The sequence below is a fragment of the Coregonus lavaretus genome, assembly GCF_964263955.1.
Source record: "Coregonus lavaretus genome assembly, chromosome: 20".
NCBI lineage: Eukaryota > Metazoa > Chordata > Actinopteri > Salmoniformes > Salmonidae > Coregonus > Coregonus lavaretus.
The window spans coordinates 25011486-25033474 of record NC_140007.1 but is presented as its reverse complement, the minus strand read 5'-3'; the positions used below and the strand labels follow the sequence as shown (position 1 = coordinate 25033474).

Here is a 21989-nt window from a genome sequence, read left to right as displayed (position 1 = left end):
GTCATTCCTATAGAGCATATTCTGTTTCCAGAAGGTGTCAAAGTTATCTATAAAAGTGATTCCAACAGAGCTACAGTAATATTTTAGCCAGGTGTGTATTCTTTCACACCCATGGCCCAACGATGGTACCGGACCTGAAATAATTGGCCGCTTCTTCCATTTTCAGAAGTTCCGAGTCCTAATGTCGTTTGACCCCACATGGACGATGACAGCATCAGCTCCCGGCATCTGTCGTAGAACGGTAGGAAGCAGCCCTATAATGTCCTGTACTCATGCTCCAGGATAGCACAGGGTTTTTGCCCTGGGAACCAATATGTTTCTTACAATAGAACTGACGATGACGACAGCTGGTGCAATGGCTGAGGAGGTCTGGCCATTCTTTTGTCTCGAGTGGTTTCGCAAACCCCTCGAGGACCGAAGGGCGGTGGGGCCCGATGGACCCGAGCCAGCTGTAGTATACATCGTGGATGATGAATGGGCCGGAGTCTCAGACAGCCTGAGACAGGTCTGATGAGGGTGGGAGCTCTGAGGATCTGAACCCGAGGTAGAAGCCACCGGAGAGGGAGACAGAACAGAGGACAAAAGCGCAGGTACCTCCGGATCCGATCTCGAATCGGAAGCCCCCAGGGAAGAAGGCGCCAGAACCTCTGGATCCATGGCGGTGAAGCAGTTTCTGGTCTGTGTCTGGTCCAGGCTTAACATCTCCAAGGAGGCCCCCGTTGCCAGGGGCGCTGTTTCGACTTCCACGGCGAGTGACATATCTCCATGGCTGGTTGGTACAATTAGGAACAGGAACATCCACCAAGTCATCCAGCCGGAAGCATCCTGCTAGCTCCATTCTCCAGGGAAGGGGGAGACCCCTTCGGGGAGAGATCAGCACAGAGTACCGGCTAGTCGGCTGTGGAGAGCCGATATGGCAGCGACACTTCCACCAGGCCAGAGCAGCGTCCGGCTACTGGAGTAGAAGCGAAAGAAGAAGTAGGCGGGCGTGGATTCCCCAGTAGCTTGTGTAGGCTTAACTCCTGAGTGGCGCAGTGGTCTAAGGCACTGCATCACAGTGCTAACTGTGCCACTAGAGATCCTGGTTCGAATCCAGGCTCTGTCGCAGCCGGCCGCGACCGGGAGACTCATGGGCGGCGCACAATTGGCCCAGCGTCGTCCAGGGTAGGGGAGGGAATGGCCGGCAGGGATGTAGCTCAGTTGATAGAGCATGGCGTTTGCAACGCCAGGGTTGTGGGTTTGATTCCCACGGGGGGCCAGTATATAAAAAAAAAAAAAAAAAAAAAATAATAATTTTTTTTTAAAACTAATTGTATTCACTAACTGTAAGTCGCTCTGGATAAGAGCGTCTGCTAAATGACAAAAAATGTAAATGTAAAATGTGTAGCTTCTCTACTTGTTTGCTTAGAGTAGCCACCTCGCCCCTGTAGCCCTCTGCAAGCAAACAGTTGCTACATTGAAAGTCAGGGCGGTCCACATTGTCCCAGAAAAATTCTAAATAAACACAGCTACTGCAGCATTGAAAACGTTTGTTAGCATCCTCCATTTGAGGCTCCAGGCTAGCTAAGCCAGCCGGACCTCCGTGTCTCTCCTCTTGACAGGGAACTCCCAACTTGTCCGAGAGAGAACCACACGGCTATCAAAAACGTCAGGCCAAGGGTAAGCCTACACCAATCACACAATTAGAATTTGTAAAATTCACAATGTAAAAATGAATGGCGGTGTAGAGTATTATAACTCAGGCTAGTAACATAAGTTTCGTCAACACACTCAGTGGCGAACTGGCCGTGGCACTATCTACACCTGTTAGCATTCTTCACAAAGACACATAAACTGACATCATCAGAAAACAATGCAAACGTCAGTCTTTACTGAAGACTCATCTCTTCAATAGGTCCTATGATTGAGTGTAGTCTGGCCCAGGGGTGCGTAGGTGAACGGCAAGGCACTGAAGTGACGAACTGCCCTTGCTGTCTTTACCTGGCTGGCTCCCCTCTCTCCATTGGGATTCTCTGACCCTATTACAGGGGCTGAGTCACTGGCTTACTAGTGCTCTCCCATGCTGTCCCTAGGAGGGGTGCGTCAAGTCGTGCCACGCTTTTTTTGCTGTACTCGACTTGAGTGGGTTAAGTCACTGACGTGATCTTCCTGTTCGGTTTTGCGCCCCCTCGGGCTTGTGCGGTGGGGGAGATCTTTGTGGGCTATACTCAGCCTTGTCTCAGGGTAGTAAGTTGGTTGTCTGTTGATATCCCTCTAGTGGTGTGGGGGCTGTGCTTTGGCAAAGTGGGTGGGGTTATATCCTGCCTGGTTGGCCCTGTCCGGGGGTATCGTCGGACGGGGCCACAGTGTCCCCCCCCGTCTCAATCTCCAGTATCTATGCTGCAATAGTCTATGTGCCAGGGGGCTAGGGTCAGTCTGTCCTCTCTGGTGTAATTCTCTTGTCTTATCTGGTGTCCTGTGTGAACTTAAGTATGCTCCCTTTAATTCTCTCCCTCTCTCGACCTTTGAATGCTCGGCTATGAAAGCCAACTGACATTTACTGACCTGTTGCACCCTCTACAACCACTGTGATTATTATTTGACCCTGCTAGTCATCTATGAACGTTTGAACATCTTGAAGAACGATCTGGCCTTAATGGCCATGTACTCGTATAATCTCCACCCGGCACAGCCAGAAGAGGACTGGCCACCCCTCAGAGCCTGGCTCCTCTCTAGGTTTCTTCCTAGGTTCCTGCCTTTCTAGGGAGTTTTTCCTAGCCACCGTGCTTCTACATCTGCATTGCTTGCTCTTTGGGGTTTTAGGCTGGGTTTCTGTATAAGCACTTTGTGACATCTGCTGATGTAAAAAAGGGCTTTATAAATACATTTGATTGATTGAAATTTGATTGCTTATATTAAAGGCGCAATCTGTAGCTTTGTGGGCGACCCAAACAAATTCACATAGAAATGTGAGTTATAGATGTATCATTCTGAACGAAAGAGAGTCTGATAAGTGGTAGATCCGTTCAATGTGCGCTATTTCTATGCTTCCTGTCCTTAAGTTTTGTACACCGGCTTCAAATAGCTGAAAATACTATATTTTTGGCTATTGAAAATATATTTCACAGCAGTTTAGATGGTACAATGATTCTCTACACTATACATTACTTGTTTTGTCACATAAACTAAAATAAGGGAAACCAGGCAACGGCGGAGCAATTTCTGAATATTGCGCCACTAAAAGCCTATGACTGCCCATACATACCTCAGTACGAGGTAACAGCTCTTCCACAGCTCCTTGCCCAGGTAGGTGGTGCCTGCTCTGTAGAGTAGGGGGCCCTCTTTTGTGCTGGAGGAGTCCCCAGCACCCACCAAGGCTGTCTGGGGGGCCAGAGTCACATCCATGGGGTCCTCCCAGTGGACCAAAGAATACATGCGGATGACCACTTCAGACACCTACAGAGACACACAGTGTCAATAAACAATTCTATAATTTGTCTATTACTCATTGTTGTACATGTGTTGAGTATATATACTGTAGAACACATATGACTGAGCTAGTGATGTCTACGGCTAGTCATGGCTATGCCTATGACTGATGCATATAACCACTCCATCAGATGTAATCCATAATTGATGAGGGTTAAGTGCCTATTGTAATTTTATTCCAATCAAAATAATACTTCACTTCTTAGCATAAATCAGTATCCAGGCATTTTTCAACATGACATTTGTCTTTCATTTTACATGACTGCGCCTGAGAAATTATGGAAGTGTGCAGGCCTAGCTAGATCTCTGTGTTCCTCACCTTACAATGAGACTCCTGGGAGACAAACTTAGTGAGGGCTAGTTTCTCCATGGTGGCGTCGGTCAGCACTGAGGGGTAAGGAGGCTCCCTGCACCCCTTTATCATGGCTGACTTCAGGGCTGCCAGGAACCAGCTGGAGGATCGAGAGATAAAGAAAAAGAGAGCATGCTGGATTAGAAAAGAGAGGGAGGGATAAAGAGTGACTTCTTCTACTGGTCTCCTCTCCTTCATCCATTCTGATATGAAAACATGAGCTACGTGAGAGCATGCCAACTAGGAACTTGCTTTCCCGGTCCAGCACTTTAGTGTCAGAGCAGATGGAGGAAAGGAAATGGGAGAAGATGCCACTTTAGACTATGGAGATGCCGCCAGGGAGAAGGAGAGCAGGGCAGAGGAGAGGAAGCACTCACATAGTCAACGAGGAGTCGGCTGTGTCCAGGAGAAACTGGCGTCGTCTGTTGGTGCAGACCAGCATGATCGTCTGCTGGTCCACGCCCACCTGAGAGACGGACAGGGACAATATCACAGCACAACTGAGCGGACTGGACATTGACAATAACTCTTCCTTCTTGTTGTTTTCCTTCTTCTGTCAATCAGCTTTTTAGGTGATGGTCTTGAAGCAAATGTGCTATATAAAAGCCAACTTTTAAATTGTTAAGGCTTCTTTCATGCACTTCCATTATACAGCCCAAAGTGCTTCATAGCCTAAAATTATATGGTGGCATCCACACTATTTGGAAAATCAATTCCATAACTGTAATCCATAAAATAAGAATTGGGCTTTTACTTTGTTAAATTGCAGCCGCTACACATTTGTCCATATAAGACCGACAATTTGTTTTTGAACATGTTGAAGTTGAATGACAGACAGTCACAGAGACAATGGCTTTCAAATTGGTTGCGTGATTGTTGGCCATGTTGGAATTCACATAAACAACGACTAGAACGACCTGAACCTAGTAAACTCATGAACCATCTAACCTCATGAACCTTGTGATTTAAGGATCTAGCATTACCCTGAAGCTAAACATTGACCAAGACAACCTTCAAGCTAACCTTGAAGAAAAACTATAGCGCCCTTGCAGAAAATACAACTATGTGACATTACAAGAAACAACAATGACAATCACTAGACAAGATAGCCCAGCAGTATAGACAACTCACAGATACATAGTCCAACTCATTGTAAAAGATGGCATCCTCTACTGTATAGGGTTTTTCCGCAGCACCTGAAAGAGCGAGAGACACAGCATGACAAGCAAAGTCAAAAGCCATCACCAAATGTAAATCTAATACTTACAGAGACTTACAGTAAGTAGAGAGTGCATACATTTTTGTACTGGTCCCACTGTGGGAATTGAACCCACAAACCTGGCATTGCAAGCACCATGCTCTACCTACTGAGCCACACGGGACCCACCATTAGAGAGATACAGAAATAAAGAGTATCTGAGAGCGTGGTGAGCAGTAAACGCTCACCTTTCCTCAGCAGGTAGATGTAACAGTCAGTCAGCAGCAGGTAGAGAGGCTGCAGGTCCCCCTCCATGTGACCCGTGCTCATCCTCACCATCTGGGAACAGACAAAAATAACTAAAGACTCGGGACTGCACCTTTTCATATACACTGCAAAACATACTAATCCCACTCATTTACTTACCAATACATTTGAAATCAATTTGTTCCAGATATACACAGTGTACAAAAAATTAAGAACACCTTCCTAATATTGCATTGCACCCCTCCTCTTTAGCCCTCAGAACAGCCTCAATTCGTCGGTGCATGGACTCTACAAGGTGTCGAAACGTTATACATGGATGCTGGCCCATGTTGACTCCAATACTTCACACAGTTGTGTCAAGTTCGCTGGATGTCCTTTGGGTGGGGTTGCCATTCTTGATACACGCGGGAAACTGTTGAGCGTTAAAAACCCAGCAGCGTTGCAGTTCTTGACACAAACCGGTGCGCCTGGCACCTACTACCATATCCCGTTCAAAGGCACTTATATCTTTTGTCTTACCCATTCACCTTCTGAATGGCACACATACACAATCCATGTCTCAATAGTCTCAAGCTTAAAAATCCTTCTTTAACCTGTCTCCCCTCCTCTTCATTTACACTGATTTAATTGGATTTAACAAGTGACATCAATAAGGGATCATAGCTTTCACCTGCATTCATCTGGTCAGTTTACTTCAGACACCCGACAAGGCCCAAATCCCCGGTCATTCGCAGGAGAAAAAGACAGAGATATCGGGGACGTAGGTCGGGGTGCCTTGTAAGGATCCATCAGCGAGTGGGTAATCCGCTTCTTCCATCAGTCCTATTAGCCAACGAACAATCAACAAAATTGACGAGCTACGATCACGAATATCCTACCAACGGGACATTAAAAACTGTAAAATCTTATGTTTCACCGAGTTGTGGCTGAAAGACGACATGAATAACATACAGCTGGCGGGGTTTACGCAGCATCGGCAAGATAGAACAACGGCCTCTGGTAAGACAAGGGGTGGCGGTCTGTGTATATTTGTAAACAGCTGGTGCACGAAATCTAATATTAAGGAAGTCTTGAGGTTTTGATCGCCTGAGGTAGAGTAGACCACACTATGATAAGCTGTAGACCACACTATTTACCAAGAGAGTTTTCATCTACATTTTTCATAGCTGTCTATTTACCACCACAAACCGATGCTGGCACTAAGACCGCACTCAATGAGCTGTATAAGGCCATAAGCAAACAGGAAAACGCTCATCCAGAGGAGTCGCTCCTAGTGGCCGGGGACTTTAATGCAGGGAAAATTAAATCCGTTTTACCTAATTTCTCCCAGCATGTTAAATGTGCAACCAGAAGAAAAAAAACTCTAGACCACCTTTACTCCACACACAGAGACGTGTTCAAAGCTCTCCCACGCCCTCCATTTGGCAAATCTGACCATAATTCTATCCTCCTGATTCCTGCTTACAAGCAAAAACTAAAGCAGGAAGCACCAGTGACTTGGTCAATAAAGAAGTGGTCAGATGAAGCAGATGCTAAGCTACTGGACTGTTTTGCTAGCACAGACTGGAATACAGTGGGGAAAAAAAGTATTTAGTCAGCCACCAATTGTGCAAGTTCTCCCACTTAAAAAGATGAGAGAGGCCTGTAATTTTCATCATAGGTACACGTCAACTATGACAGACAAATTGAGAATTTTTTTCTGCAGAAAATCACATTGTAGGATTTTTTATGAATTTATTTGCAAATTATGGTGGAAAATAAGTATTTGGTCAACTACAAACAAGCAAGATTTCTGGCTCTCACAGACCTGTAACTTCTTCTTTAAGAGGCTCCTCTGTCCTCCACTCGTTACCTGTATTAATGGCACCTGATTGAACTTGTTATCAGTATAAAAGACACCTGTCCACAACCTCAAACAGTCACACTCCAAACTCCACTATGGCCAAGACCAAAGAGCTGTCAAAGGACACCAGAAACAAAATTGTAGACCTGCACCAGGCTGGGAAGACTGAATCTGCAATAGGTAAGCAGCTTGGTTTGAAGAAATCAACTGTGGGAGCAATTATTAGGAAATGGAAGACATACAAGACCACTGATAATCTCCCTCGATCTGGGGCTCCACGCAAGATTTCACCCCGTGGGGTCAAAATGATCACAAGAACAGTGAGCAAAAATCCCAGAACCACACAGGGGGACCTAGTGAATGACCTGCAGAGAGCTGGGACCAAAGTAACAAAGCCTACCATCAGTAACACACTACGCCGCCAGGGACTCAAATCCTGCAGTGCGAGACGTGTCCCCCTGCTTAAGCCAGTACATGTCCAGGCCCGTCTGAAGTTTGCTAGAGTGAATTTGGATGATCCAGAAGAGGATTGGGAGAATGTCATATGGTCAGATGAAACCAAAATAGAACTTTTTGGTAAAAACTCAACTCGTCGTGTTTGGAGGACAAAGAATGCTGAGTTGCATCCAAAGAACACCATACCTACTGTGAAGCATGGGGGTGGAAACATCATGCTTTGGGGCTGTTTTTCTGCAAAGGGACCAGGACGACTGATCCGTGTAAACGAAAGAATGAATGGGGCCATGTATCGTGAGATTTTGAGTGAAAACCTCCTTCCATCAGCAAGGGCATTGAAGATGAAACGTGGCTGGGTCTTTCAGCATGACAATGATCCCAAACACACCGCCCGGGCAACGAAGGAGTGGCTTCGTAAGAAGCATTTCAAGGTCCTGGAGTGGCCTAGCCAGTCTCCAGATCTCAACCCCATAGAAATCTTTGGAGGGAGTTGAAAGTCCGTGTTGCCCAGCGACAGCCCCAAAACATCACTGCTCTAGAGGAGATCTGCATGGAGGAATGGGCCAAAATACCAGCAACAGTGTGTGAAAACCTTGTGAAGACTTACAGAAAACGTTTGACCTGTGTCATTGCCAACAAAGGGTATATAACAATGTATTAAGAAACTTTTGTTATTGACCAAATACTTATTTTCCACCATAATTTGCAAATAAATTCATTAAAAATCCTACAATGTGATTTTCTGGAAAAAAAAATCCTCATTTTGTCTGTCATAGTTGACGTGTACCTATGATGAAAATTACAGACGCTCGTCGGATGTGGCAGGGCTTGCAAACTATTACAGATTACAAAGGGAAGCACAGCCGCGAGCTGCCCAGTGACACGAGCCTACCAGACGAGCTAAATCACTCTTCTATGCTCACTTCGAGGTAAGCAACATGAAGCATGCATGAGAGCATCAGCTGTTCCGGACGACTGTGTGATCACGCTCTCCGTAGCCGATGTGTGTAAGACCTTTAAACAGGTCAACATTCACAATTAAGACGGATTACCAGGACGTGTACTCCGAGCATGCGCTGACCAACTGGCAAGTGTCTTCACTGACATTTTCAACCTGTCCCTGAATTTGTCTAATACCAACATGTTTCAAGCAGACCAGCATAGTCCCTGTGCCCAAGAACAAAGGTAACCTGCCTAAATAACTACAGACCCGTAGCACTCACGTCTGTAGCCATGAAGTGCTTTGAAAGGCTGGTCATGGCTCACATCAACACCATTATCCCAGAAACCCTAGACCCACTCCAATTTGCATATCACCCCAACAGATCCACAGATGATGCAATCTCCATTGCACTCCACACTGCCCTTTCCCACCTGGACAAAAAGAACACCTATGTGAGAATGCTGTTCATTGACTACAGCTCAGCGTTCAACACCATAGTGCCCACAAAGCTCATCACTAAGCTAAGGACCCTGGGACTAATGGCAGGCAACAACACATCTGCCACACTGATCCTCAACACGGGGGCCCCTCAGGGGTGCATGCTCAGTCCCCTCCTGTACTCCCTGTTCACCCATGACTGCATGGCCAGGCACGACTCCAACACCATCATTAAGTTTGCTGACAACATAACAGTGGTAGGCCTGATCACCGACAACGATGAGACAGCCTATAGGGAGGAGGTCAGAGACCTGGCCGTGTGGTGCCAGGATAAAAACCTCTCCCTCAACATGATCAAGAGAAAAGGAGATGATTGTGGACTACAGGAAAAGAAGGTTCGAGCACGCCCCCATTCTCATTGACGGGGCTGTAGTGGAGCAGGTTGAGAGCTTCAAGTTCCTTGGTGTCCACATCACCAACAAACTATCATGGTCCAAACACACCAAGACAGTCGTGAAGAGGGCACGACAAAGCCTATTCCCCCTCAGGAGACTGAAAAGATTTGACATGGGTCCTCAGATCCTCCAAAAGTTATACAGCTGCACCATCGAGAACATCCTGACTGGTTGCATCACTGCCTGGTATGGCAACTGCTCGGCCTCTGACCGCAAGGCACTACAGAGGGTAGCGCGTATGGCCCAGTACATCACTGGGGCCAAGCTTCCTGCCATCCAGGACCTCTATACCAGGTGGTGTCAGAGGAAGGCCCAAAAAATGGTCAAAGACTCCAGCCACCCTAGTCAGACTGTTCTCTCTGCTACCGCACGGCAAGCGGTACCGGAGAGCCAAGTCTAGGTCCAAAAGGCTTCTTAACAGCTTCTAACCCCAAGCCATAAGAACAGCTAATCAAATGGCTACCCGGACTATTTGCAAATTTGATTTGTCATGGAAAGAGCAAGTGTTCTTAATGTTTTGAACACTCAGTGTATGTGCATAAAGATGCATAAGATGCATTCATAATGGACACGGTTGTGAGGCTGTGGCAGCGTCCCGATTATCCATGCTTCTCCTAAAGTGTGCGCTTGCACACTCCCTGTCATGGATTTAAATGCATTAGATTTAATGAAAGCATTGGCTGGAAGGAATTTCCACCATTGTAAAATCCATAACGGGGAGAGTTTAAATGCACACTTCAGAATTAGACTGTTAGAACTGATAAGGCTCGTGGATTGATTAGGAATTGAAAAGCTGTATGGTTGAGAAGCACGAGGCAAAAGGAGTGGCAAAAAAGTCTGTCCCCACATTCGATTGGCAAACTTACTGTAAATTGAGAAATTACGTGACTAAACTGAACAAAAAGAAGAAGAAATTGTATTAATGAAACCAAGATAAATGACAATGTATGATGGAAAAAAGCTTTGGTATACTATAAATGAAATTATGGGGCAGAAAGACTAATTCAACTCCATCTTTTATTTAATCAGATTTTATCATTTATCACAAAACCTTTTGATGTTGCCAATCACTTCATTGAATATTTAATTGGCAAAGTAAGCAAACTTAGGCATTAAATGCCAACAACTATGAGCCATCATATTCATGCATAAAATACCTAATAATGAAGGGAAAGCATTGTAATTAAAAATGTTTGTGTGGGTGAGGTGGAAAAGCTACTGTTGTCCATCAATAATGAGAAACCACCTGGTATTGACAACATATAATGGAAAGCTACTGAGGATGGTAGCGGACTATATTGCCACTCCTATTTGTCATATTTAGGAGAAGAAGAAAATAAATAATTGTTCTCGAACCTAGAGGGAAGCCAGTCATTCCGTTACCCAAGAACGGGAAAGCACCCTTTACTGGTTCTAACAGCCAACCAATCAGCTTGCTGTCGACTCGTTCATGTCGTCGTTCAGCCACAACAACAAAAATTGTTTGACCAGATACAATGCTATTTCTCTGTAAACAAATTAACAACAGACTTTTAACATGCTTATAGAGATGGGCACTCAACATGTACTGCACTGACACAAATGACTTATGATTGGTTGAAATAAATTGACAATAAGAAAATTGTGGGAGCTGTACTGTTAGATTTCAGAGCAGCCTTTGATATTATTGACCATAACCTGTTGTTAAAAAAAACTTGTGTTATGGCTTTTCAACCTCTGCCATATCGTAGCTCTAGAGCCATCTATCTAATAGAACAGGGGGTTTTCTTTAATGGAAGCTTCTCTAATGTTAAAAATGTAAAGTGCGGTGTACCGCAGGGCAGCTCTCTTGGCCCTCTACTCTTTTGTATTTTTACCACTGACCTGACACTGGCATTAAAACAAAGCCTGTGTGTCTATGTATGCTGATGATTCAACCCTATATGCGTCAGCAACCACAGCTAGTGAAATCACTGCAACCCTAAACAGAGAGTTGCAGTCAGTTTTAGAATGGGTGGCTAGTAATAAACTAGTTCTGAACATCTCTAAAACTAAGAGCATTGTATTTGGTACAAATTATTCCCTAAGTTCTAGACCTCAGCTGAATCTGATAATGAATAATGTGGCAGTTAAACAACTTGATTATTGCCCAGTCATATGGTCAGGTGCTGAAAAGGACCTAGAAAAACTGAAGTTTGCCCAGAACAGAGCGGCACGTCTGGCTCTTCAATGTAATCAGAGGGCTTATATCAATACTAGGGCTGTCCCAGACCCAAAAAAATATTGGTCGACCAAGAGTCGTCCGTTTTTTCGACCAATCGATTAGTGGACATTTTTTAACGTGTACTTCTGCATATATAGACACACCCTATGTGTTTGAATAAAATCAACTATATGCAAGTATTTGTCGCACTTTCCGCGCTGAAGCTGCAACGTAATTACAGCCATTTTGTTTCTTACTTGTTTTTCTGACTGAAACGTTCTGTTTCCGAAATACCAAAATCTTTGGGGAAAAACATTACCTATTCCCTCAACCCTAGCTCTCTTTACGTGAAACATGTATGCTCACGAAATCAGTAGGCTATTAAACACTCAAACTCGCAACAGAAGCAGGATCGGTCTTATTTCTGTAGACTAGACTAGACTGTACACTACCGGCCAAAAGTTTTAGAACACTTACTCATTCAAGGGCTTTTCTTTATTTTAAAAATGTTCTACATTGTAGAATAATAGTGAAGACATCAAAACGATGAAATAACACATATGGAATCATGTAGTAACCATTTTATATTCTTCAAATAGCCACCCTTTGCCTTGATGACAGCTTTGCACACTCTTGGCATTCTCTCAACCAGCTACACCTGGAATGCTTTTCCAACAGTCTTGAAGGAGTTCCCACATATGCCGAGCACTTGTTGGCTCCTTTTCCTTCACTCTGCCGTCCAACTCATCCCAAACCATCTCAATTTGGTTGAGGTCGGGGGATTGTGGAGGCCAGGTCATCTGATGCAGCACTCCATCACTCTCCTTCTTGGTAAAATAGCCCTTAAACCCTTGAATGAGTAGGTGTTCTAAAGGTTTTGACCGGTAGTGTATATGGATGATTTATAAAGCCAGGCACGCTTAACAGTTAGACTATTACTTATAGACCTAATTAAGTTGGGGTTTACTCTCTCCTCAATGTTCTTAGACAATTAAGGCAAGGGCTGTTTCCTCGTCTCCTCACTCCGCTGCTGCCTCCGCCGCATTGTTCTCATCACCAATATGCTTGTTAAGTTCGCTATTATGCACATAGCAACATACAGGGAAAGGCACCAATTCAATGGCATACTCTAGATTATGTTTCAGAACCGCGAACAGCAACCGCTATCCATCGCAGGAGAAAGCATGTTTGTTATAAAATAATATTACATTTATTAGTGTTGCACCATTATTCTTACATAATATAACCAATTACAATTTCAGTAGCACATGTCTTAGAGTGATGACTATGCCAACCCTGTGGCCTCCGCAATGGATTAGTCCGCTGAGACAGGTGTGAATCAGACAGGTGTATTATGGACCAGTTAAATCAATTTGTGACGGCTCGACTAACCAACAGCCTATCGACCAAACAATCGAACAGTCGACTAAATGGGGTCAGCCCTAATCAATACTAAGCATGCCAGTCTCTCTTGGCTAAAAGTAGAGGAGAAACTGATTGCATCAATTCTTGTTATTATAAGAAACAATGTGTTGGAAATTCCAAATTGTTTGCATAGTCAATTTACACACAGCACTAACACACACACTTACCCCAACAGACATGCCACCAGGGGTCTTTTCACAGTCCCCAAATCCATAACAAACTCAAGAAAATGTACAGTATTATTATATAGCCATGAAGATTGCATGGAACTCCCATCAGAGATTCCTGAAGTGAACAACAAACCTGGTTTAAAAAACAGATAAAGCAACACCTCACAATGCCTCTCCCCTATTTGACCTAGATATTGTGTGTATGTACTGATATGTAGGCTGTGTGTGACATTTTAAATGTACGTAGTTCTGTCCTTGTCTATTAAAGGAGACTCTTTTTTTACAACCAAATCTCTATTTTTGATGTAAATGGCATGTTTTGGAAGGGTCCAGACACCTTTTTTGTGATTTCACGTTTGAGAAACTTTCCCCAAACAGCAAATAACTTCCTCATCCTGTAGTATGGAGGCCCTGAAGAATCATGAACAAAGGCACTAAAAAAAACCCAAATATAGTGCATTCGGAAAGTATTCAGACCCCTTCCCTTTTTCCACTTTGTTACATTACAGCCTTATTTAAAAATGGATTAAATAAAATGTTTTCCTCATCAATCTACACACAACACCCCATAATGACAAAGTGAAAACAGCTTTTTAGAAAATGTTGCACATTTAAAATTCTAAAACAGAAATACCTTGTTTTTATAAGTATTCAGACCCTTTACTCTGAGACACGAAATTGAGCTCAGGTGCATCCTGTTTCCATTGATCATCCTTGAGATGTTTCTACAACTTGATTGGAGTCCACGTGGTAAATTCAATTAATTAGACATGATTTGGAAAGGCACACCTGTCTATATAAAGGTCCTACAGTTGACAGTGTATGTCAGAGCAAAAACCAAGCCATGACGTCGAAGGAATTGTCCGTAGAGCTCCGAGACAGGATTGTGTCAAGGCACAGATCTGGGGAAGGGTCTCCAAAAAATGTACGCAGCATTGAAGGTCCCCAAGAACACAGCGGCCTACATCATTCTTAAATGGAAGAAGTTTGGAACCACAAAGACTCTCCTAGAGCTGGCCGCCCGGCCAAACTGAGAAATTGGGGGAGAAGGGCCTTGGTCAGCGAGGTGACCAAAAACCCAATGGTCACTTTGACAGCGCTCCAGAGTACCCCTGTGGAGATGGGAGAACCTTCCAGAAGGACAACCATCTCTGCAGCACTCCACCAATAAGGCCTTTATGGTAGAGTGGCCAGACGGAAGCCACTCCTCAGTAAAAGGCACGTCAGCCCGCACAGAGTTTGCCAAAAGGCACCCAAAGGACTCTCAGACCATGAGAAACAAGATTCTCTGGTCTGATGAAACCAAGATTGAACTCTGGCCTGAATGCAGAGCGTCACGTCTGGAGGAAACCTGGCACCATCCCTACGGTGAAGCATGGTGGTGGGAGCATCATGCTGTGGGGATGTTTTTCAGCGGCAGGGACTGGGAGACTAGTCAGGATCGAGGGAAAGATTAACGGAGAAAAGTACAGAGAGATCCTTGATGAAAACCTGCTTCAGAGTGCTCAGGACCTCAGACTGGGGCGAAGGTTGACCTTCCAACAGGACAACAACCCTAAGCACACAGCCAAGACAACGCAGGAGTGGCTTCGGGACAAGCCTCAATGTCCTTGAGTGGCCCAGCCAGAGCCCGGAATTGAACCCTATCAAACATCTCTGGAGAGACCTGAACATAGCTGTGCAGAACCGCTCCGCACCTAACCTGACAGAGCTTGAGAGGATCTGCAGAGAAGAATGGAAGAAACTCCCCAAATACAGGTGTGTCAAGCTTGTAGCGTCATACCCAAGAAGACTCAATGCTGTAATCCCTGCCAAAGGTGCTTCAACAAAGTACTGAGTAAAGGGTCTGAATACTTATGTAAATGTGATATTTACATTTATTTTTTTCTAAAAACCTGTTTTTGCTTTCTCATTATGGGGTATTGTGTGTAGATTGATTAGGGAAACAAATTTAATCAATTTTAGAATAAGGCTGTAAGGTAACAAAATGTGGAAAAAGTCAAGGGGTCTGAATACTTTCCGAATGCACTGTACGTCCTTTTAGAAACGGCAAAGCTCTCAGTATAGTGATGCAGGTCTTTAGATGTTGTACACATGAAATTGTTTAATTCAGAACTTTATCCGCAATGTTATATTCCCTTTTGCGCGACTCTAGCCGTTTCCCCTATCCAGCTGTTTGATTCTCCGTGTAGCCTGCTGCTACAGGTAACTGCCCAAAAAAAAGGAAACACAGTGTCTTAATAGGGCGTTCCTGTGTGGGAGTACCCCATGCTTCAATATACATTTTATCCCTCATTTACTCAAGTTTTTCCTTTATTTTGGCAGTTACCTGTAGAATGGACGGAGAGGTATCTCTCGAGTCGCAACCAAATGGAATATAACGTTGCGGATAAAGTTTGGAATGACACAATTTAATGTGTACAACATCTAAAGACCTGCATCACTATACTGAGAGCGTTGCCATTTCTAAAATGATATATTTGGGGGGGTTTTGGAGCCTTTGTTCATGTTTTTTCTACACAACGAGGATGACGAAGGATTTGCTGTTTGGGGTAAGTTTCTCAAAAACGTGAAATCACAAAAAAGTTGTATATAACATGCCATTTACATCAAAAATATAGATTTGGTTGTAAAAAACAACATATCCTTAAATGTTTGTTATTATCTCATGTTTTGTATCGCAATATATGCCCTTACAACCCCCCTCCACCCAATATAATATACTAGGCTTACCTTGAAGAGCTGCTCCTCAGTCTCTCTGAAGACGTGGATCATGAGCAGTAGCAGGTGATTGTTGTCCACCCTGAAAAAGCCACACAGAATCACAATTGCCCCAAAAAAGGCTTAAAAGTCCATTATGTAATTGTGTACGATCCGACTGCTAGTTATAGATCTGTAATTCTGATTGCTTCCCTTCAGTAAGTTTAATGTATTATTTATTTTTACATTCAGTTTTGTACATAAAACTCATACAGCTAAACTAGATATAGGCCAATATATATTTTTTGTTATTGAAAAAGATGGTACAATGATTCTCTACACTGCTTGTTATGTTACAAACTGAAATCAGGCGGACATTCAAGAAAAACATATTTCCAAGACATTGTGCCTTTAAAACCCGCCAGAATCGATTTCCGCGCCCCATGAGGAAATCGAATTAGCATAATAACAAAAATCACCATCAAAATCAGTCTTTATTTTTTTTGCATGGGCTTTTTGCATGGGCAGTTTGGGATACACACTAATATGACCCCTCTATGGAAAGGTGAGACTCTCACTAACACGTACAGTGGGGAAACAAATTATTTAGTCAGCCACCAATTGTGCAAGTTCTCCCACTTAAAAAGATGAGAGAGGCCTGTAATTTTCATCATAGGTACACGTCAACTATGACAGACAAAATGAGGAAAGAAAATCCAGAAAATCACATTGTAGGATTTTTAATGAATTTATTTGCAAATTATGGTGGAAAATAAGTATTTGGTCAATAACAAAAGTTTCTCAATACTTTGTTATATACCCTTTGTTGGCAACGACACAGGTCAAACGTTTTCTGTAAGTCTTCACAAGGTTTTCACACACTGTTGCTGGTATTTTGGCCCATTCCTCCATGCAGATCTCCTCTAGAGCAGTGATGTTTTGGGGCTGTCGCTGGGCAACACAGACTTTCAACTCCCTCCAAAGATTTTCTATGGGGTTGAGATCTGGAGACTGGCTAGGCCACTCCAGGACCTTGAAATGCTTCTTACGAAGCCACTCCTTCGTTGCCCGGGCGGTGTGTTTGGGATCATTGTCATGCTGAAAGACCCAGCCACGTTTCATCTTCAATGCCCTTGCTGATGGAAGGAGGTTTTCACTCAAAATCTCACGATACATGGCCCCATTCATTCTTTCCTTTACACGGATCAGTCGTCCTGGTCCCTTTGCAGAAAAACAGCCACAAAGCATGATGTTTCCACCCCCATGCTTCACAGTAGGTATGGTGTTCTTTGGATGCAACTCAGCATTCTTTGTCCTCCAAACACGACGAGTTGAGTTTTTACCAAAAGGTTCTATTTTGGTTTCATCTGACCATATGACATTCTCCCAATCCTCTTCTGGATCATCCAAATGCACTCTAGCAAACTTCAGACAGGCCTGGACATGTACTGGCTTAAGCAGGGGGACACGTCTGGCACTGCAGGATTTGAGTCCCTGGCGGCGTAGTGTGTTACTGATGGTAGGCTTTGTTACTTTGGTCCCAGCTCTCTGCAGGTCATTCACTAGGTCCCCCCGTGTGGTTCTGGGATTTTTGCTCACCGTTCTTGTGATCATTTTGACCCCACGGGGTGAGATCTTGCGTGGAGCCCCAGATCGAGGGAGATTATCAGTGGTCTTGTATGTCTTCCATTTCCTAATCATTGCTCCCACAGTTGATTTCTTCAAACCAAGCTGCTTACCTATTGCAGATTCAGTCTTCCCAGCCTGGTGCAGGTCTACAATTTGGTTTCTGGTGTCCTTTGACAGCTCTTTGGTCTTGGCCATAGTGGAGTTTGGAGTGTGACTGTTTGAGGTTGTGGACAGGTGTCTTTTATACTGATAACAAGTTCAAACAGGTGCCATTAATACAGGTAACGAGTGGAGGACAGAGGAGCCTCTTAAAGAAGAAGTTACAGGTCTGTGAGAGCCAGAAATCTTGCTTGTTTGGAGGTGACCAAATAATTATTTTCCACCATAATTTGCAAATAAATTCATTAAAAATCCTACAATGTGATTATCTGGATTTTTTTTCTCAATTTGTCTGTCATAGTTGACGTGTACCTATGATGAAAATTACAGGCCTCTCTCATCTTTTTAAGTGGGAGAACTTGCACAATTGGTGGCTGACTAAATACTTTTTTCCCCCACTGTATATCAGGCGGTGTGGAAGGAAGGCCTGGAAAATCGTTAAAGACTCCAACCACCCAAGCCATTGACTATTCTCTCTGCTTCCGCACGGCAAGCGGTACCGGTTCATCAAGTCTGACACCAACAGGCTCTTGAAAAGCTTCTATCCCCAAGCAATAAGACTGATAAATAGCTAACAAAATAGCTACACGGACTGAGTTAACCTTGTATCTTTATTGACCTTTTATTTTTACACTGTCTATACGCACACTCACAGGCCCTACACACTCACTCCATTATCTGCTCACTAACACATAATATGCACATACAATTATACACACACACACCCACTCACATACAAGCTGCTGCTACTCTGTTTATCTTATATCCTGTTGCCTAGTCACCTTACCCCTATCCATACTGTATCTACCCTCCATCACTCCAGTATCCCTACACCTTGTAAATATGGTATTGGAACTGACCATGTATATAGTATGCTTACTTAGTTATTGTGTTCTTCATATTCCTTCTTATTTCTCGTGTGTTTTACTAGTATTACATTATTATTGATTATTGCATTGTTGGGTTTTGAGTTCGCAAGAAAGGCATTTCACTGTACTTGAAACATACACAGTCCATGTCTCAAGTCTTAAAAACTCTTCTTTAACCTGTCTCCTCCCCTTCATCTACACTGATTGAAGTGGATTTAACAAGTGACATCAATAAGGGATCATAGCTTTCACATGGATTCCCCTGGTCAAGAGCAGGTGTTCCTAATGTTTTGTTCACTCAGTGTATTATGGAAGTAGTTTAGTGCCCCAAAACATTTGTTAAATATTGGTAAAAAATTATATATAATAATCTAGATTTTTCGTATAATCGCTCAGATATAGGACAGACCATCTGTTTTTCCATGTATTAATCTGATATTCAATGTGTTTCTATGGGCTAATAACACTAAGACCAAATTCAATGTTTCAAATAAAAAAAGTATATATTTTTTTGATACCTAAATAGGTCCTACAATTCTAAATGAAATAGCTCAATTATCCTTGGTATGACCATCTTAAAACAATTCTATATGTTAGCTTAGTAGACCCCCCCCCCCCCCCCCCAGCTTAGACTCTTAAGTATTAAAAAGGTTTCATTCATGTTTCACCCAACTCACTTGAATTCTGCAGAATGGCAGTTTTCTTTTGGACTGAGCCTGTCCTCTTCCGCCTCCTCTTCAGTTTCTCCAGCAGCCAATCCATTCTCGACCACCACTGCCTCCTCTTCCTCCTCTAAGAAGGGGTCCTGTCCTGGTGGTGCCTCTGCCTCTCCCTCATCTTCATGGCCACCAGGAAGAGCCTGCGGCTGGCCATGCCCTGCAGCGTCAAGGTGGCCACCACGAGTGGTACCAGCATCTGGACTGTTGGGGATAAAGCAGTAAAAGTCTGCAGGGGCCGGAGGGGCCTGCAGGAAGTTTGGGCTCGAGGCCAGAGCAGGGCACAGCAGGGGGGGGGGCCCGGCTTCCGGATCAGGCGGCTCAACAATCGAATCCCCTCGAAAAGGCTTCTGCCCCGGGGGATAGGAGTTGGCCTCAGGACTGGCGGAGGAGGACCTTCTTGGGAGGGATCTCTGATGGGTCTTCTCCCCCTCTTCTTCCTCTTCGTCTGGTTGCCACCAGGCCCCCCCCCCGTCCAGAGCTCCGTTGAGCAGGTCCATAACGTCATGTAGGGGCTGGCCCACACTGTCCATGGAGGTGTCCGTCATCTCCGGCAGCCGCAGGAGACCCTCTGACTCCTCCTCCTCCTGGCCTTCCTTCTCACCCGTCCCTCTCCTGCTCCTTCTCTTCACCGTCTCGGCCCCTGAGCCCTGCGGCGGCCCCACAGAGGGGCTCCAGGAGTCTCCATCCAGCCCCTCTCCCTCACACCCAGCCTGGGTTCCGTCGTCTACCTCCGCTTGCTCGGAGGCCACTGTGTTCTGTTCACCGCACACCGTGGAGTCACTGGAGCCCTTCACAACACGGCGCTTCTTGGCTGGCTTCCTTCGTCTGGCCATCCTGGTGGAATGGAAAGCAGCATGTCATAATGGTTAGTCCATGTGTACTCCTCCTAGGTCCATTGTATAAATTCATAACATTTCACAAGCCAAAAAGCTAGGGGACATGTTGACCTGTATGAGTGTGCCAATAAATGAGGGCTTCGCTTGATCTGATAACCTCGATGTCTGTGAGCTAAAATTAAGTTGGAACTCCAAGCTCTGTGTGTTGAGGCTGAGAAAAAGTGAGGGCAACCTAAACCTGATAACCAGTTAGTGGCTAACCAGCTAACTAGGCTAAATATCATGGAGTTTTAGCCAGAGGCTAATGTTAGGAGTGTGTGCTGTGCTGTACCTGATAACCTCCAGCTCGTTGCTGGTGCTCTCCGTGTCATCCACGGTGGTGGTGGTGTCGTGGTGGTGGCGGCTGGCCGTGTGGACGGGCGTGATGTCGGCCGAGGTGTTGGTGTCCGAGTCCTCGTTGAAGGGGTTGAGTCTGAAGGTGGGGCAGCGGGGCGGGGGCGTTCCCCTCACTGGGATGACGGCAGCGGCCGCCCGGAGAATCACAGAGTCGTTGAAGACCGTCTGAGAGTCTGAGGCGCTGGAGCGAGGACAGATGACCGGGTCGGTGAGATCACCCTCTGTGGCAGGACGGGAGAAACACACACGGTAATCAAAATAGCAGAACAATCACACATACAGTATGCCACAAATACTGTACACACTGTGTCCAAATAAATGAGAATGGATACTGGTGGTCCTTTGACAGGGACAGGGGTGAGGGCTAACCACACATTTCCCACAGGATGCACAGGACAAAGACAGGCAGGCAGAAAAAAAGACAAGCTTGTTGAGTGACATACGCCTTGGTTCAACCTTCCTACCATAGCTTACACGTTCATATAGGGCACACAGTCTGTCAAATTGTTTAAGGATTTGTTATTATTATCTGTTCGAACAGGTGCTTTATTGGTGTTGTTGAAGTCTATCAACACGACATATCAGCAGTACATTAAACTATGTCAAATGAATGCAGTGACAGTGCTACAGTACATGCTACAGTTGGTGACAGAAGCTATAAAGGCAGGGTTGAACCTTGAACAAAGCCATGCAATCCAATGGTTCCAAAGAGAAATAGAGGACATTCCACATATATGCCAGCAGACACCAAACAGAGTGAGTACTAACTATCAGGCATTGCAGTTCTCTAGTTTTATTCCATATCAATGCTGCGTGAGCTTTAGGATCATGTCTCCAAAGAGAAACATGTTGCGTGGTTCATTAAAACATGATTGACAACATTAACAATTCACCAGTGCATAGAAATGTCTGCTTAGAAAATACAGTGGGGAAAAAAAGTATTTAGTCAGCCACCAATTGTGCAAGTTCTCCCACTTAAAAAGATGAGAGAGGCCTGTAATTTTCATCATAGGTACACGACAACTATGACAGACAAAATGAGGAAAATAAATCCATAAAATCACATTGTAGTATTTTTAATGAATTTATTTGCAAATTATGGTGGAAAATAAGTATTTGGTCACCTACAAACAAGCAAGATTTCTGGCTCTCACAGACCTGTAACTTCTTCTTTAAGAGGCTCCTCTGTCCTCCACTCGTTACCTGTATTAATGGCACCTGTTTGAACTTGTTATCAGTATAAAAGACACCTGTCCACAACCTCAAACAGTCACACTCCAAACTCCACTATGGCCAAGACCAAAGAGCTGTCAAAGGACACCAGAAACCAAATTGTAGACCTGCACCAGGCTGGGAAGACTGAATCTGCAATAGGTAAGCAGCTTGGTTTGAAGAAATCAACTGTGGGAGCAATGATTAGGAAATGGAAGACATACAAGACCACTGATAATCTCCCTCGATCTGGGGCTCCACGCAAGATCTCA

General features: G+C 44.5%; 1 protein-coding gene across 3 annotated transcripts in view; it reads right to left on the bottom strand.

Annotated features, from left to right (window-relative positions):
- Positions 1-21989, bottom strand: part of LOC311147787 (pleckstrin homology domain-containing family M member 2-like) — a 48887-nt gene that overhangs the window by 16437 nt on the left and 10461 nt on the right. For all 3 annotated transcript variants that reach the window (XM_084184565.1, XM_084184566.1, XM_084184567.1), the window contains 8 exons: positions 20441-20726; positions 19232-20107; positions 15931-16000; positions 5267-5357; positions 4952-5016; positions 4198-4286; positions 3788-3920; positions 3245-3435 (listed from right to left, as the gene is read on the bottom strand). In XM_084184565.1, the coding sequence (XP_084040691.1) occupies positions 3245-3435; positions 3788-3920; positions 4198-4286; positions 4952-5016; positions 5267-5357; positions 15931-16000; positions 19232-20107; positions 20441-20726 (1801 nt within the window). The remainder of the gene's footprint in view (positions 1-3244; positions 3436-3787; positions 3921-4197; positions 4287-4951; positions 5017-5266; positions 5358-15930; positions 16001-19231; positions 20108-20440; positions 20727-21989) is intronic.